General features: G+C 40.0%; 1 protein-coding gene across 5 annotated transcripts; it reads left to right on the top strand.

The window, feature by feature from the left end:
* Positions 1 to 2,259: 2,259 nt before the first annotated feature.
* LOC122354572 lies at positions 2,260 to 13,621 on the top strand. Of its 5 annotated transcripts, none has more exons than XR_006252127.1 (8): positions 2,260 to 2,398; positions 2,693 to 2,983; positions 3,067 to 3,363; positions 4,097 to 4,378; positions 11,435 to 11,482; positions 11,836 to 11,943; positions 12,336 to 12,394; positions 12,472 to 13,621. XR_006252127.1 is itself a non-coding variant. In XM_043252810.1 (8 exons), exons 1-7 carry the CDS (start codon positions 2,344 to 2,346, stop codon positions 12,365 to 12,367), a joined length of 1,047 nt encoding a protein of 348 aa, XP_043108745.1. In that variant the 5' UTR covers positions 2,260 to 2,343; the 3' UTR covers positions 12,368 to 12,394; positions 12,472 to 13,621. The 5 variants fall into 5 exon arrangements, 2 of the variants coding, with proteins under 2 accessions (XP_043108745.1, XP_043108746.1); XR_006252126.1 differs by having other exon boundaries at positions 11,658 to 11,943; XM_043252810.1 differs by having other exon boundaries at positions 11,902 to 11,943.
* Positions 13,622 to 15,882: the final 2,261 nt, after the last annotated feature.

Genomic DNA, 15,882 nt, shown 5'->3' with positions numbered 1-15,882 from the left:
AACAGTTCTGCATTGCATTACAGACGGTTTGATCAATAACCAACAGAAACAGGGAAATCCAGAAGAAAAGGTATGTATTTGTGACAACTCTCTCACACTAAACACACATAACCACCTAACTGTTCATCATGAATGAAATACTAACACATTTTCTTTTTTTCTCAAGAACGTTTATCACCTGTACAGCACGATCCCTGAAATCCAGTTCACTCAGATGCAGTAGATCAAGCCTACAGTTTGGTGAAGATGTTTTGCTACATACGTACATGCATTAAAGTATCTCGTAGACAAACAGATATTCATTTTCATAATTTATGCATTTGTAACTTTTATTGAGAGGATCTTCTGTGGCACTTGCCTATTATGCTTCCCTGTAAGAAAAGCTTACTTATACAATAAAGAATGAACAAACAAATCAGGGTGTGTATTTGGGAGGAGTTTAAACATTTTAAACCTTTTAAATATTTTAATTGCAGTAGAGTATGTTCAATTCAAACAAACAATTATTACAGACTATTATAACTCCACAGCCATGTACAGCAAAGTGTGTTAAATATCAAATATATTACATAAATGACAGTAAAAAAACACCAAATAAATATTATAAAATGTATAATAAAAGTATATGGTGTCCTGGAGTTGTCGCTGATGTTACTGTTAATAAATTAAAATAATTAATTTTTACATAAAAGTCACACTGATGAAATCCTCTCTGAAGGTCTATGAAGAAAGGCTCATGTTAAAGAAATAGTTTTGTCATCATTTACTCACCCTCAAGTAGTTCTAACCTGTATGAATTTCTTAAAAAAAAAAAAAAAGAGGAAGTAATAAAATAAAATTATAACCAGGCTTTTTTGGATCACCACTGACTTCCTCAACAGGAGAAAAAGACATTTTGATGATAGCCACAAAAATGTGGAGTGGTTTTTCAGACACTGTTTGATTTAACATGATTTATTTCTGTTACAGCTGCTACTGATCACATATTAAAGTTCGTTTATACAACACCACAACAATGATTTGTCTCTCAGTAATCTCTAAAATACCCTTACTGACCTCACTGTACACAAAAAAAAACTAACTCTCAGGTTGTGTTTTTCTCTTTCTCATAAACTGAATCTACAGCTGATTATTTAATATTTAATAGCAATGAAATGAAAATTATTTGCATATTTACAACTTTTATATACATTGTTTTGAATCGTTGCTAGGCGATGCCGGTGCGCTTAAGCTCATAGAAATGAATGGGTTCGAATTTATAAAGCTGTGCCGCAATGCGATGCGACGTTCAGTGTGTGTCCAGATTTACACGAATAGTTAGGTCCAACGTCTTGAAGACAGTTTGTGTAAATGCAGTTTTTTTTTGTCTTGAGTGAACTTAAACAGGAGGAATACAGCTATCTGACAATATCTGATCTATGCTTTCAGTCTCAACCTCCACCCGCCGACATCGTCATAAATGTTACTTAATCAAAGGAAAAGCAGAAAATCACTCACTGCTTCTTGACCGAGTCACTCATCAACAATAATATATATTTCATTTGAGTAATTATTCATCATTTAGCTCGTAAGTAAGTGAATGTTTTATTTCATTAGTTTATTATTTTTTGCTTTTGTATTAGCGGCAATTTACTGTAATCAAAATAAAGTTTGCTGTGACTTATGGGAAGTATATGTAAGTATATGTAAGGCTTTTATGTGTACCATTGTACAGACTAGGTTTATTCCTCACAGTCTAATTTTCGTCCAAGAAAAAAAAATGCTGTCTAAGAGGTCTGTGTACTTTTTATTTTATTTTTATAACCCTGAAATTAAAATGCAGTTTACTGGTTCAAATAATGATGGATAGAATAAGCTGACACAAACTAATTTTCATTTTATTTGGATAAAAGGTTCGTTTTCTTCTCTTAAGGTCCCATTCCCCGAGATACCCACTTCTTTAACTTTTATATATACATTTACTTTAACAATGAATGCAGTCAAGATCAACTCTTTTATTTTTCTCATGCTCACAAAACACAAATCGATTCAGCCATAACTTCTGTTAAATGACTTTTAAGTTTGCTAAGCAAAGTAGGGCATCAAATATTAATCAAAAATCTAAATGGCAAGACGCATTTAAATGGACGTTTTTTAACCTTCATAGCTAGAAAAACGTGATATTAAAAAATAAACAGCCGGACTCCACCCACTGCTATACTAAGGTTTGCAGCACGCACAACTATGATCACTATCTTCTTCATAAAAAGCTCTCCACAAAGCGTGATGTTTCCTGTCGTCTGATGTACTACTTCCTAATTCTCCTATTGTGTGAGTATCGTCTTTGTTCTCCTTCTAGCGGAAATGAAGTTGTTCACCTTCGTTGTTTTGCATCTCCTGATGGATGTTCAGTCTCAAAGTAAGTCATCTCCGTTGTTTAATATTGATTAAATACTGTATGCTTACATATTTAGTGAGCAAAGCGTCAATTAAAAATACTTTAACATGAAAATGATTAGGCTATGCGTAGACCTATGTATTAGGCTACATCTGACAAAGTCATTTCGTTGTAGAGTATTTAGATTTTGTTCATAATTTGTCTGATTTGGGTTTTTAGAATCTAAAATATGTGATTAATATCAGAATATTATCATGTCTGTAAACACTGTCAGTGGTTAGATTTAACGTATTGATCTGTTTTGTGTTGTTTCAGAATCTCCTGCTGTAAAAGTATCTCCAGATGTCATAAGAGAGTCCAGCACAGTGAAGATCATCTGTGAGACATCAGAACGTGTGGATCAGTGTTATTTCTACACAAACAGAGAAGTGAAGAATATAAATGTCAGTTCATCGTGTGAGCTGGATCTCACTGGTGCTGAAGTGCTCAGATGGGCAGCTGTGAAATCACCTGAATCAATAGATATTTACTGTTACTTTACAATAGAAAACCACGGTATACACAAACCATCATCTCATTCTACTCCTGCTACAGTGACTGTGTTGGGTGAGAGATTTCCCTGCTGTTCGTCCGGTTTGGAAACTGTTAAGGCAGTGTTTTTGATAATTGAATCCTTTATCTTTGAACAGATTCACTTCAGAAACCCTCCATTGGTGTTAATGAAGATCAGGACATTATATCATGTGAAATACCCCTCTCAGTCGAAGCTGATTTCATCTGTAGCTTCTACACTGAAGATGGTGGTCTTCTGTGTCAGCGTGTCTCTCAGAGGAGTTCGTCTGGAGAGAAAAGTCACTGTATGTATTACTTAAGTCATAGTGAACTCTTCACACGATCAGTGAACAGGAGACGGCTGAGCTGTGTTTATTCCTCCAAGACTGAACCTGAGATCAGATCCCCACACAGTGACACGATCACCTTGAAAGGTGAGCACAAACATCAGCACGTTTATTGAAGAGAGACACCTGTATAATTCTGTATCCAGTATAACCAATAATTAAGCAAGTAGCATTTTATGAAAACTGATCTGATCAATACAAGCAATCTAGTCATTACTATATGGATCAGCATATCAGACACTCAACCAGTAATTTGCAAAGTCTTGCTTCTTACACAAAAAAACACTAAAGTACAGTGTGGCTTTGGCAAGCGTACAATCTGACACATTTAGAAAGGAAGGAAGTTAAGTTAAAGCAGTTAATCGTGTTATCTTAGATGATATGTCAGAGAGTAAGACTATGTCTGACAAATTTGTGGAAAAAAAAAGAAATCCCTGAGAGGAGAAACTAAACAAAATAGATTTTTATTAAATAAACATGTCATGTTTTTTAGACGTTTTTATTATTATATTCTGCATCTCCTTTTGATTTTTTGTGACTACAAAAATACACTTGTGTTGAATTCAGAAGTATTTTGTCTACAGGATGCAAATAAAAAGCCATTACTTAGTGATTGACAGCATGCATGTCGATCAATATTTGAAATGTTGCTATTATTGTCCAGGTTTTAGTATTTTGTTGAACAAACTAATGCTATGAAACATCACAGGATTCAACGAATCGATGTTTGTACTGTTGTAATTTTAAGGTTAAGGTTATTGTTAAGGTCATTGTTAAGTGCCACCATCTCTCTGAACACATCAACATGTTTGTTCGTTAGGTCTTCCTCTGGCCAGGTTGTCAGCATCTGCTTCAGTTATTCTGGAAACAGACACAGTTCAGCTGAGTTGTGAGAATACTGAAGATCTGAAGATGAATATGTGTTACTTTTACATAAATGAAAGACAAAATAACTCAAAACCGAACTCATCATGTAAGCTTTCACTCACTGGATCTCAGATCAGTATTTGGTCGGGAGGTCAGAGCTCATCTGTGAGAATAATCTGCTTCTACACTGTGATGAACAAAGCGTCTCTTCATTCTGATCCAGTGACAGTCCAAAGTAAGGTTTTTCTTTTTATGTAAACCAACATAGATGTGATATCAAGTTACATCACAACTATGTGACTTGCTATTTTTCATATTTTGGGAACTGTACCAACAACAAACTTTGCTTTAAAAATGGCAAATCATGTAATCATGTTCTTTTTCAAATCTCTGTATAACATCAACTTCTTTCCATACAAATAAGTATATAAGTATATAATTTAGTATAAAATATAGTTTCACAGTGGTAAAATCTCCTTATTTTGCTTATTCTCAGGTTAGGTAAATAAGTTAAGTCAGCCCTATCTCTCATAAGCATTTAATCATACAGTCTTTTGGCAGATGATTGTCTTGGTTATAATAAGATATACAGTACTGTGTAAGTTTTAGGCAGGTGATAAAAAATACTGTAAACAAAGAATGCTTTCACAAACGAACAAAAGACAAATCTAAATCAAGTCAGTATTTGGTGTGACCACCCTTTGCCTTCAAAACAACAGCAATTCTTCTAGGTTGTAATGATAGAGGGGTCTGAGACGTGCGGATCCATTCGCAGGCTTTTATTGGCTGAAGGCATAGTTAAAGCAGGCAGACATCAAAACACATCAAACAGGAGTATAAGAGGCAAGGCAACAACAGAATCCAAAAAACAGGCAGAGGTCGAGCCAGGCAGCAAACAATCAAAGAGATTAAAGACAGGCAGGGTCAAAACCAAAGAATCTAGAACAGTGGTTCCCAACCTTTTCTTGTTTGAGGCACCCTTGGAAAGCCTTTCAAAAGTTCCCGGCACCCTTATAAGGAAATAGATATTTAAAATCTCCGTAGCTTTTTTATTATTATTTATTTATTTGTTTCATTTCGAGAGTTTGCATGCAACAACACCTTATACCTAGTCCTAGATGATATGAGAATACTGTTTAGACTGATTCTGCCTTAATAAAAAAATTTTGTTGAAATTTTGGCGGCACCCTCAAAAGATCTCACGGCACCCCTTAGTGCCGCGGCACACCGGTTTGGAACCACTGATCTAGAACAAGGGAAACACAAGGCTAGGCTAACTTTAAACAAACTACCAATCAAACAATGCAACCTGAAGGTGAGGGGCCTGCTTCAGAATTTATAGCCTCAAAACAGGAAGTAGCAGCAGAGGAAGTGATCACAGGTCATCCAGAGATAAGGGCTCCCTCTGCTGGCTTGGTGACAGTATATAATCTATCTATCTATCTATCATCTATCTATCTATCTATCTATAGATTATAATTTATTATTAATTATATTATTATAGATTATATATAAATATTTAATATAAAAATAAAATAACAATAAATTTTTCCATTAAATTTAATTACATTTTCCTACCAAAATCGATTTGTTTGAAATGATTGTTGTAATCTTGTTGTCATATCCCATTTGCGGTTGATGTATCTCCGTGCCTCTAGAGGTCCCCTGTGTTCCCTTTTTGCCTTATTTCTTCCTTGTGTGACCTTGTTAAGCCTCACTCAGGCCACCTGTGCCTTGTTTCCCCTCAGTGTATTTAAGCAATGTATTTTGCCTGGGTTCCTCACTTGGTTTGAGCCGTCAACCCTGTGTTTTCTGCCTGCTCTCTAATTCTTCCCAAGCAACCTGAAGTAAGGTATCCTGAGTTAATCTCTCTGTTTGTTAGAACTCTTGGGTTTAGGTTTTTTCCCCTCGAGGAGCTTTCATTTTTCTCCTGTTTATTTTGCTCTTTTGTTAAATGCCTCGATCTGAGAAGAACTTTTGTTAGATTCTGCTGGCCCACCTTTTTGTCTAATAAATCTACCTTTTTCTTGAGATCCTGCTTGTAGTGTTTCGTTTGGGTCCTACTCAATCTAGTATAGTATAGTATAGTACTCTATACTACCGCACCAGAGACCCGAGTTCACGCCTGGGCGTGACAGAAAAACCAAGTCAGCCATGGACCCAGAGACACTTGCCTCTAAGGACCTCCTTGCAGTGATTGCGCAACATGAGTCGTCTTTCCAACGTCGTGAAGCTGTTCTCAGTCATCAGGAGGAGCTAATGGCTAAACACTCTCAACTTCTTGCTGATGTTATGAGCTCAATTCACCAACTCTTTGACCGACTCCCTGCCACAGTACCGCCCTCTGCCATAGTATCTCCCGCCGCTTCGGCCCCAAGTTGCAACGCGCACACTTTAGCTGCAGAACCCAGATTGCCACCTCCCAAGCCATTTGCTGGGGATCCTAGCTCCTGCCAGGGTTTTCTAACTCGGTGCTCTCTGATCTTCGAGCTCCAACCCTCAAGTTTCCCAACAGAGCGAGCCAAGATCGCTTATATAATTACCCTTCTCTCAGACAGGGCACTCTCCTGGGCCTCTGCGGTGTGGCAATCACAGGATGCCTGTTGTGAATCCTACACAGCCTTCAAAAAAGAATTTAAGCAAGTGTTTGATCACCCAGTCAGTGGTCGAGAAGCTTCCAAGAGCCTGCTTTCTCTTAATCAAGGTTCTTGCAGCACTGCAGATTTTGCCATTGAGTTTCGGACCATTGCAGCAGGGAGTGGGTGGAATGACGAGGCACTGATGGACTGCTTTCTAGGAGGTTTGTCTGAGCCCCTACAAGATGAGTTAGCCACCCGAGAACCTGCTACTGATCTCGAGTCCCTAATTACGATGGCCATCCGTCTGGACAATCGGCTAAGAGAGCGAAAGATGGCCCGCCGCAAGGTGTCACACTCCCAACTACCTGTGAACAGATCATTTTCCCCAGGTTGTAATCCAGAGTCCAAGGTCTCCCCAGTCCCTGAACTAGGTCATAATTCCATTGAGGACATGCAGTTGGGTCGTTCCAGACTCTCTCCCACTGAGCGGGAACGTCGCATGCGGGAGCGACGTTGCCTGTACTGCGGTGTTTTCGGCCACTTCCGCTCCAGTTGCCCCGAGCTCTCGGGAAACGGTGGTCCCCGTCCAGCTCCAGGAGGGCTGTGATGGGGAAAATAAGAGCTCCTCCTGCTAACACCGTGCTAGCAGTACCTGCCACTCTGGCCTGGGAGGGCCACCAACATCAGGTCCAGGCCATGATTGATTCAGGTGCGGCGGGTGACTTCCTGGATCTAACCTTGGCTAAGAAACTCGGGGTTCCTACTCAACTTCTTCCTCATCCCCAGGCAGTCACAGCGTTGGATGGCAGACCATTGAAGCCAGGCAGAGTAACAGAGGCCACTCAGTCCCTACGACTCACCATCTATCAACACCAGCAGAAGGAGACCTTTTATCTTATTGACTCACCAGAGTATCCTGTTATCCTGGGTTACCCCTGGCTGCACAGACATAACCCCCGAATAGACTGGTCCGCTGGCACCATTCTGAGCTGGGGTCCTACTTGCCTTCTCACCTGTCTACCTCAGAATCCCTCAGTCTCTAGTTCTATATTTCAAGAATCTGTGGATCTGTCCAAAGTCCCAAGTTCTTATCATCAGTTTAAAGCTGTGTGTAGCAAGTTTTGAGCCACCTCCTTACCACCTCACCGCCCCTATGACTGTGCCATTGAGCTCCTACCTGGCTCCTGTCCTCCCAGAGGTCGGATCTTCTCCTTGTCTTCCCCTGAGCGCAAAGCTATGGATATCTACATTTAAGGAGTCCTTGGCAGCCGGCATCATTCGTACTTCTACTTCCCCAGCTGGAGCAGGATTCTTTTTTGTAGGGAAGAAAGATGGAGGTCTTAGGCCGTGCATTGATTACCGGGGACTCAACAAGATCACAGTCCGGAATCGATATCCTCTTCCTCTCATGGCCACTGCCTTTGAGCTACTACAAGGGGCTTCCGTTTTTACTAAACTGGATCTTCGCAATGCTTACCATCTTGTGAGGATTCGGCAGGGGGATGAATGGAAGACGGCTTTTAACACTCCCACAGGACATTATGAGTATCTGGTAATGCCCTTCGGCCTCACCAATACACCTGCAGTGTTCCAAGCGCTGATAAATGATGTTCTCCGGGACATGCTTGATAAATTTGTCTTCGTATATCTTGATGACATATTAATTTTTTCTAGCTTGTTGAAGGAACATGAGGGGCATGTCAGTAGGGTTCTCCAGAGACTTCTAGATAACCATCTCTATGTAAGACCTGAAAAATGTGAGTTTCACGTCACTCAGGCTCAATTTCTCGGGTTCATCATCACCCCTGGCCATGTGGAAGTGGACCCCAAGAAGGTCGAAGCTGTCCTCAACTGGCCTATTCCTACCACAGTCAAGGAGGTACAACGTTTTATTGGCTTCGCAAATTTTTATAGGATGTCTATTAAAAACTTTAGTTCTGTAGTGGCCCCCCTGACAGCACTGACCAAGGGAGGAGTCAAGTTTTACTGGGGTCCAGAGGCAGGAGAGGCTTTCGAGAATCTCAAGCGCCGCTTTACTTCTGCTCCCATCCTCTCTATCCCTGATCCTGAGATATCTTTTGTGGTGGAGGTGGATGCATCTGAGGTGGGCGTAGGGGCCATTCTGTCACAAAGGGGGAAGGATGGGAAGTTACACCCTTGTGCATTCATGTCCCGTCGCCTGTCCGCTGCTGAGAGCAATTACCATGTGGGGGATAGAGAATTGCTCGCAGTTAAACTCGCCTTGGAGGAATGGCGCCACTGGCTCGAGGGTGCACAGCATCCTTTCCAGGTTCTAACTGACCACAAGAACCTGGAGTATCTCCAGCAGGCTAAGCGGCTAAACCCTCGGCAAGCCCGATGGTCCCTGTTTTTTTAATCGTTTTCAGTTTTTTCTGTCTTACAGACCTGGCACCAAGAACACCAAGCCAGATGCCCTGTCCCGAGCCTACTCTCCCGAGACACAGGAGAAGCCTCTGGCATCGATTATTCCGAGGTCTAGGATCGTTGCTCCCCTTCAGTGGGACCTGGTGAGGGTGGTGCGAGAGGCTCATGCCCAGGAACCAGATCCAGGAGGAGGTCCCGTGGGACGCCTGTATGTTCCTCATTCTGTCCGGGGCCGGGTCTTGCAGTGGGGTCATGAGTCTCCCTTAACATGCCATCCAGGGACAGCTCGCACGCTTGACTTCCTCCAACGGTGGTTTTGGTGGCCATCAATCAAGAAGGATGTAAGGATCTATGTAGAGGCCTGCCCTGTGTGCAGCCAGGGAAAGTCTGGGCATCAACGACCTCAGGGACTGCTCCATCCCTTACCCATTCCCCGTAGACCATGGTCACATCTTTCTCTGGACTTTGTGACTGGACTCCCCCCATCCCAGGGAAACACGGTCATCCTGGTGGTTGTGGACCGGTTCTCTAAGGCCGCATGGTTCATTCCCCTGCCCAAATTGACATCGTCCAAAGAGATGGCCGAACTCCTCATGGTCCATGTCTTCCGAGTGTTTGGAATTCCCCTGGATGTCGTTTCAGATCGAGGGCCCCAGTTCTCGTCCAGGTTTTGGGGAGCTTTCTGCAAGCTGATTGGGGCCACCGTCAATCTATCGTCTGGATTCCATCCAGAATCTAATGGCCAAACGGAACGAATTAATCAGGATCTGGAGACCACCCTGCGCTGTATGGCCGCCAATAACCCCACCTCTTGGGCCACCTACATCATATGGGCTGAGTATGCCCACAATACCCTCCGTTCCTCAGCCACTGGACTGTCCCCTTTTGAATGCCAGTTCGGGTATACCCCTCCATTGTTCCCAGAGGAGGAATCTCAGGTCGGTGTTCCCTCGGCCCAGCGCTTTGTCCAACGCTGTCGGCAGACCTGGAGGAAAGCTAGGAATTCCCTTCTTCAGACCTCCCAGAGATACCAGCATCAAGCTAATCGCCACCGTAGGACAGCCCCTAATCTACGAGTTGGTCAAAGAGTCTGGTTGGCCACCAAGAACCTGCCGCTTCGGCTTGAATCAAGGAAGCTGTCCCAGAAATGCATTGGTCCTTTTCGAATAGCAAGGAAAGTAAACCCTGTTTCATATCGTTTGTTCCTTCCTCGTTCGCTTAGAATTAACCCAACATTCCATGTCTCATTGCTAAAACCTGTTTTGTCTTCTCCATTTGCTCCACTTCGCAGACCCCCTCCACCTCCCAGGATCATCGATGGCCGGCCAGCCTACACAGTCCGTCGGATACTGGACTCCCGGAGGGTCCAGAACTCATTGCAGTATCTGGTGGACTGGGAGGGCTACGGCCCGGAGGAACGCTCCTGGGTTCCAGCCAAGGACATCTTGGACCCAAGTTTGATTCGGGAATTTCGCACCCGGAGGCCAGGGGGTTCTGGAAGGAACGTCAGGAGTCGTTCTTAAAGGGGGGGGGTGTCCTGTCATATCCCATTTGCGGTTGTTGTATCTCCGTGCCTCTAGAGGTCCCCGTGTTCCCTTTTTGCCTTATTTCTTCCTTGTGTGACCTTGTGAAGCCTCACTCAGGCCACCTGTGCCTTGTTTCCCCTCAGTGTATTTAAGCAATGTATTTTGCCTGGGTTCCTCACTTGGTTTGAGCCGTCACCCTGTGTTTTCTGCCTGCTCTAATTCTTCCCAAGCAACCTGAAGTAAGGTATCCTGAGTTAATCTCTCTGTTAGAACTCTTGGGTTTAGGCTTTTTCCCCTCGTGGAGCTTTCATTTTTCTCCTGTTTATTTTGCTCTTTTGTTAAATGCCTCGATCTGAGAAGAACTTTTGTTAGATTCTGCTGGCCCACCTTTTTGTCTAATAAATCTACCTTTTTCTTGAGATCCTGCTTGTAGTGTTTCGTTTGGGTCCTACTCAATCTCTCCTGTGGCTCAGCGCACCAGAGACTCGAGTTCACGTCTGGGCGTGACACTTGTTGCATAAACTTAAATTCCGTTTAACAGAAAAAAACATTTGGTTATTCCTAACAGATAACGTTTTGCCATGCATTATAGAAAAGATTTTGTCAGCTTAACTACTAATTTTGTACTATACATCTGCAAATATGGCAATTAAAGATGCTCACTAACCCATGTCAATGTGAAGTGACATATGGTATTTTATTTATATTTAGGTGGCCTGAACCTTTAACCGTCTTAGTTTGCTTTAAAGTTTGCCAATGATATAAAGTGAAACTCATAATGCTGATTAATTGTCTCTGCAGTTTCACCATCAACCATCACTGAACAAACTACAACTACCATGAAAACCTGTGAGTGATTCAGTTTGTAAATCAAGAAGGCCTTGTTTTACTCCACCTTGAACGTTCTCAAATGTTCATCATTCTTTTACACAGTCAAGTGTAAAACAAACGTGTTGAATTTCAAAAAACATTCAAAAATGTAGATTCATATTCAGATTTTGTGATCACTATCTCATAATTGTAGTTCTAATAAGCAGAAGACAGAAAACACACAGAGAATTTAACAAAGGCAAGTCTCATGTCTGCAGGTAGAAAAGCCGCAAAATGTTCAAGATTGCTTTGATCATTCTGCTTTTTTCAACATGGTTACTATTTTAGAATGTTTATTTTTATTAACATTCTATTATATTATCTTTCAAAAGCTTTAGCTGTAACAGCCACACAGTAAAACTCGTATCACATCACAGTCTGATGAACTGTTTTCACAGCCTCCTCCGCTCCGCCTGACTCAACCAGAGAGACTCAAACATGTAGGATAAGTATAATTTTGCTTTGCTTATTAGAGAATATTAAATCTGTGTTAAATGTTTCAACAATGACAGTGATGTAATGCAGTAATCATTATATATAGAGGCTCTGTTTTTAATCTAATATGATTTCATTGGATATCTTTTCTGTTGCAGCTGTTCCTTACACTGGTCACACTCACACTGTATATATATATATATATATATATATATACACACACATATATATATATACACACATATATATATATATACACATATATATATACACACACATATAAGACCCATGATTTTTTTACTGCGTATTGACAAAGTGCATTAAATTACAAAAATGCATCCATATTCATATTCAATTTATTGCAATATATGGATGAAATCTTTTTTCCTTTTGACAGACTCACGACTTCATTTCTGTCTGGACTCATAGGATTCATCTCTCTGTGCCTCTTTACCAGTAAGTGTAAAGTACAGGTTTATTTAGTCATAAAATGAACTCATGAAACATGAAACATAAAGTCTGTATCTCTTCAGGTTCTGACGTCTCCTTCCAGCTGGAAACAACATCGCTTTTAATGTTCTCTCTGTGCTCCTCGAAACATGGATGACTTGTTTACTTTCTTCACTTTTTACATCTCTGTCACTGACCTGTACATGTAGCTACAGCAAGAATTATATCATAGTGTTTAGTACAGTATTTAGCTACTGAATTTTTTTTAAGCAGTGACAATCTGAATAATAGTAGCTGTATGTAATTAGCAAATGCATGCTAATAATAATAAAGATGTTGGTGATAATAATAATATTTTGTGATGACGGCAACAATATTATCAATAATAATAAAAGTTATAGTAATAATAAGGTAATAATGACACAGAGTTTAGCATAGAAGTTTTGGAATATTGTATTTATATAGTCTTTTTTTTCTGTTTCTTTTAATTAATTTGATTGTTTACTGGATTTTTTGTGATGATATGTTTCATGACGGCAGAACCTGATTTTGCTGAGTTTGACATGTTCTTGGATCAATCTTTGTTGGCCATGGAACAACATTGAGATTAAAAGAAGATTGAGATTTAAAGAAGCAGTTTATAGTCTTTGTGAAGTTTAGACTTACAATCAATGTTTGGTGCTACATCAGTGTCATTAAATTTGATTTTAGGCATAAGATTAGGTTTAAGTGTAGAGCTATGGTCAAAACAAAAGTTTTTGGATTAAAATGTTGTATAAGGGTCAACAAAAATGTTATTTATTCCTAGAGTGTCCTCTCTGTGTGAAGATACCTGTCAAACTCTGGCTCTTTAAGGAGAGATATGTTAAAGCTTCATCTACTGGTGTGTTTATGTAAATTAGCTGGATTCTGTATGAGTTATTGGAGCGTGGACACTGTTGATGGGTGGATTTTATATTCAGAGATATTTGATTGAGTTCCTGGTATATTGCAGTAGTTGTATTATGAACAATTTTTTTGTTGTTGTTTTTTTGTTTGTTTTTGCTTATCAAGATACATATTCCTCTGTTAAAAAATCAAGGGCTGAATATGAATGAGTGAACTTTGCTGATAATCAAATACTTATCATATGCTGATAAGCATTGCAGTATACTCTATTATTTCTCGTTTTGTAATGGATGGTAATCAAACTGGCAGACTAACATCTGTGAAGGTTTTTAAATAAATCGAATGCGTTTAATAGTACTTCATTTGTGGACTGAGAATTTATTTCAATATTCTATTACTATTGAAATGTATCAAATTGTTGTTTTATTCAGTTTATGAACTAAAGAAATGAACAGTTGGCCTGTAGGTACAATGAGTTCTGGTAGTTAATGTGTCCGAGCAAAGGAAGAATTCATGTCATTTTTATTCATGTAGATTTATTTTGTGCCAAAGCAATAGTAACTGTCCTCTCTTCACGATTCATTTCTTCACTTTTTGCACTTCTTTTCTCTCTTGCAGATAAAATAGTAGTATCTACAGTAAATAGCTACTGAATTATATATGATTATAAAATGAATTTTATATTGTTAAAATGCAGTAACTGTAAAAGCTTCTCAAGATTAGCAAAAATGTTCATTAAACACCCAAAAGTATCATATGTACTTATGACATTTGTATTTGCTATACTTGCAAAAGTCTTTTTAGAAAGGGTCAGTACGTGTTTATGCTGAGTGCTATTTAGCGTGCAATTCTAACACACTGTTAGATGTACTTTTTGCAACTGAACATTTTTCGTTTGACCTCAGGAGCCACAAGCACCCACCATGGCATGCTGACGGAAACAGCATAGTTCCACCGCATTCTCAGTCTCTGTTCTATCTGTTTCTTCTTTTCTTTTCATCTTAATTGTGATGAACTGCAGGGGCATGCCACATTCCTTCTGTAGTTTTATTAATTATGAGGATATTGGCAGTGACCTCATTACTCGTCTTCAAACTGAAATGCCTCTGTTAAACCCATGTCGCTAAACTCACAGGCTACAGACAGGTGAATTATATTTAGGGTTGGAGTGAACACTGCAGGGCTTTTCCACCCCTGGTAAAGTTTCATTCTGAATTATTTTACGTTTCTAGATGTCCAATGCAGGACAAACTTGCCAACCAGCAGAGAAAAGGAAACTATAAGTTCTGTATGAATGACGTGGTTCATGATTAAGCTGTTTTTTTTGCCAATATGGTTAAGGGCTATTTACACAGAACATTTTTCCATTCCGTTGCAATACTTCTCTTCTATATATATATATATACTTTCTTCAGAACTTTCTCTTTTTCTTTATAGCATACTATGTAACACATCTACAAGCAACATACTGCCATACTGGATAATTGCAAAACGCCGTATTTCCTCCTCTCTTTGTATCACAGGATATTTTTTTTTCCTCAACCGCTGCTTAAATGAACCTTACAACAACCATTTAACACTGTAAATGACAGATGCTATGACAGAGCATAGCCTGAGTAGTACCGTAAACGATAACATCTGAAGAGGCTCTCGTGCGTGACAAAAGCTGTGATGATTTGGCACTACTTGTGTAAAGTAAACTAACGGTGAGCAGCTGCCCAATCAATTGTAGTGAACACGGAGGCTTCACCTCTAAGATCATTTAAATGTTCCTCTATGTACAGAAGAGGATGACTGTCAGCAATTAGTGCAACATAAGCATAAGCAGCGGAAAGTCCCCACTCCCAGCCTCTATAATTTATGACTACCTGATATGAAATATGATTAAAATCCTTTAAGAATTAATTTTTTTTGCATTTACAAGTGACTTTATATCCAACCAATGATTACCTTTTTTCAGAAGGAAAATAAAAAACATATTTTAGCAGTGTCCCTAGGTTTTCACTCATTCCTGTTACTCTAACACTGATAAACTTGGAAAACTGGACTGGCCCACTCCCACGGAGCACCACAAAGACCATCTGCATCACAGAGTTTGGAAGAGGAAGAGAGCAACATCGAGAACCTGGAGCACGGTTTGGACTCAAGCGCTGTGTTAACACTATTTTATTGTCATAAAACCACCCTCCAGGGTTTTTCTTTGAGCTCTTGCCTTGTGATTCTTCACCCCTGACAGTATCATATGTACTTATGACATTTGTATTCGCTATACTTGCAAAAGTCTTTTTAGAAAGGGTCAGTACGTGTTTATGCTGAGTGCTATTTAGCGTGCGATTCTAACACACTGTTAGATGTACTTTTTGCAACTGAACGTTTTTCGTTTGACCTCAGGAGCCACAAGCACCCACCATGGCATGCTGACGGAAACAGCATAGTTCCACCCCATTCTCAGGCTCTGTTCTATCTGTTTCTTCTTTTCTTTTCATCTTAATTGTGATGAACTGCAGGGGCATGCCACATTCCTTCTGAAATCACACGCACACGTTGGAAAAAATTGGATTAAACGGCTGTTTTTTCATGTGTTTCATATTCATTGTTTATCCAAT

Source organism: Puntigrus tetrazona, chromosome 11 (genome assembly GCF_018831695.1).
Source record: "Puntigrus tetrazona isolate hp1 chromosome 11, ASM1883169v1, whole genome shotgun sequence".
Classification (NCBI taxonomy): domain Eukaryota; kingdom Metazoa; phylum Chordata; class Actinopteri; order Cypriniformes; family Cyprinidae; genus Puntigrus; species Puntigrus tetrazona.
Note: the sequence above shows the minus strand (reverse complement) of the source record. Positions and strands in the feature narration are given on the sequence as shown.

Bases quoted from the DNA above. Each gene is read 5' to 3' on its own strand.
- LOC122354572 (XM_043252810.1), top strand. From the start codon at position 2,344: ATGAAGTTGTTCACCTTCGTTGTTTTGCATCTCCTGATGGATGTTCAG. The intron at 2,399-2,692 runs GTAAGTCATCTC...GTGTTGTTTCAG, and splicing joins GATGGATGTTCAGTCTCAAA to AATCTCCTGCTGTAAAAGTA. The intron at 2,984-3,066 runs GTGAGAGATTTC...ATCTTTGAACAG, and splicing joins TGCTACAGTGACTGTGTTGG to ATTCACTTCAGAAACCCTCC.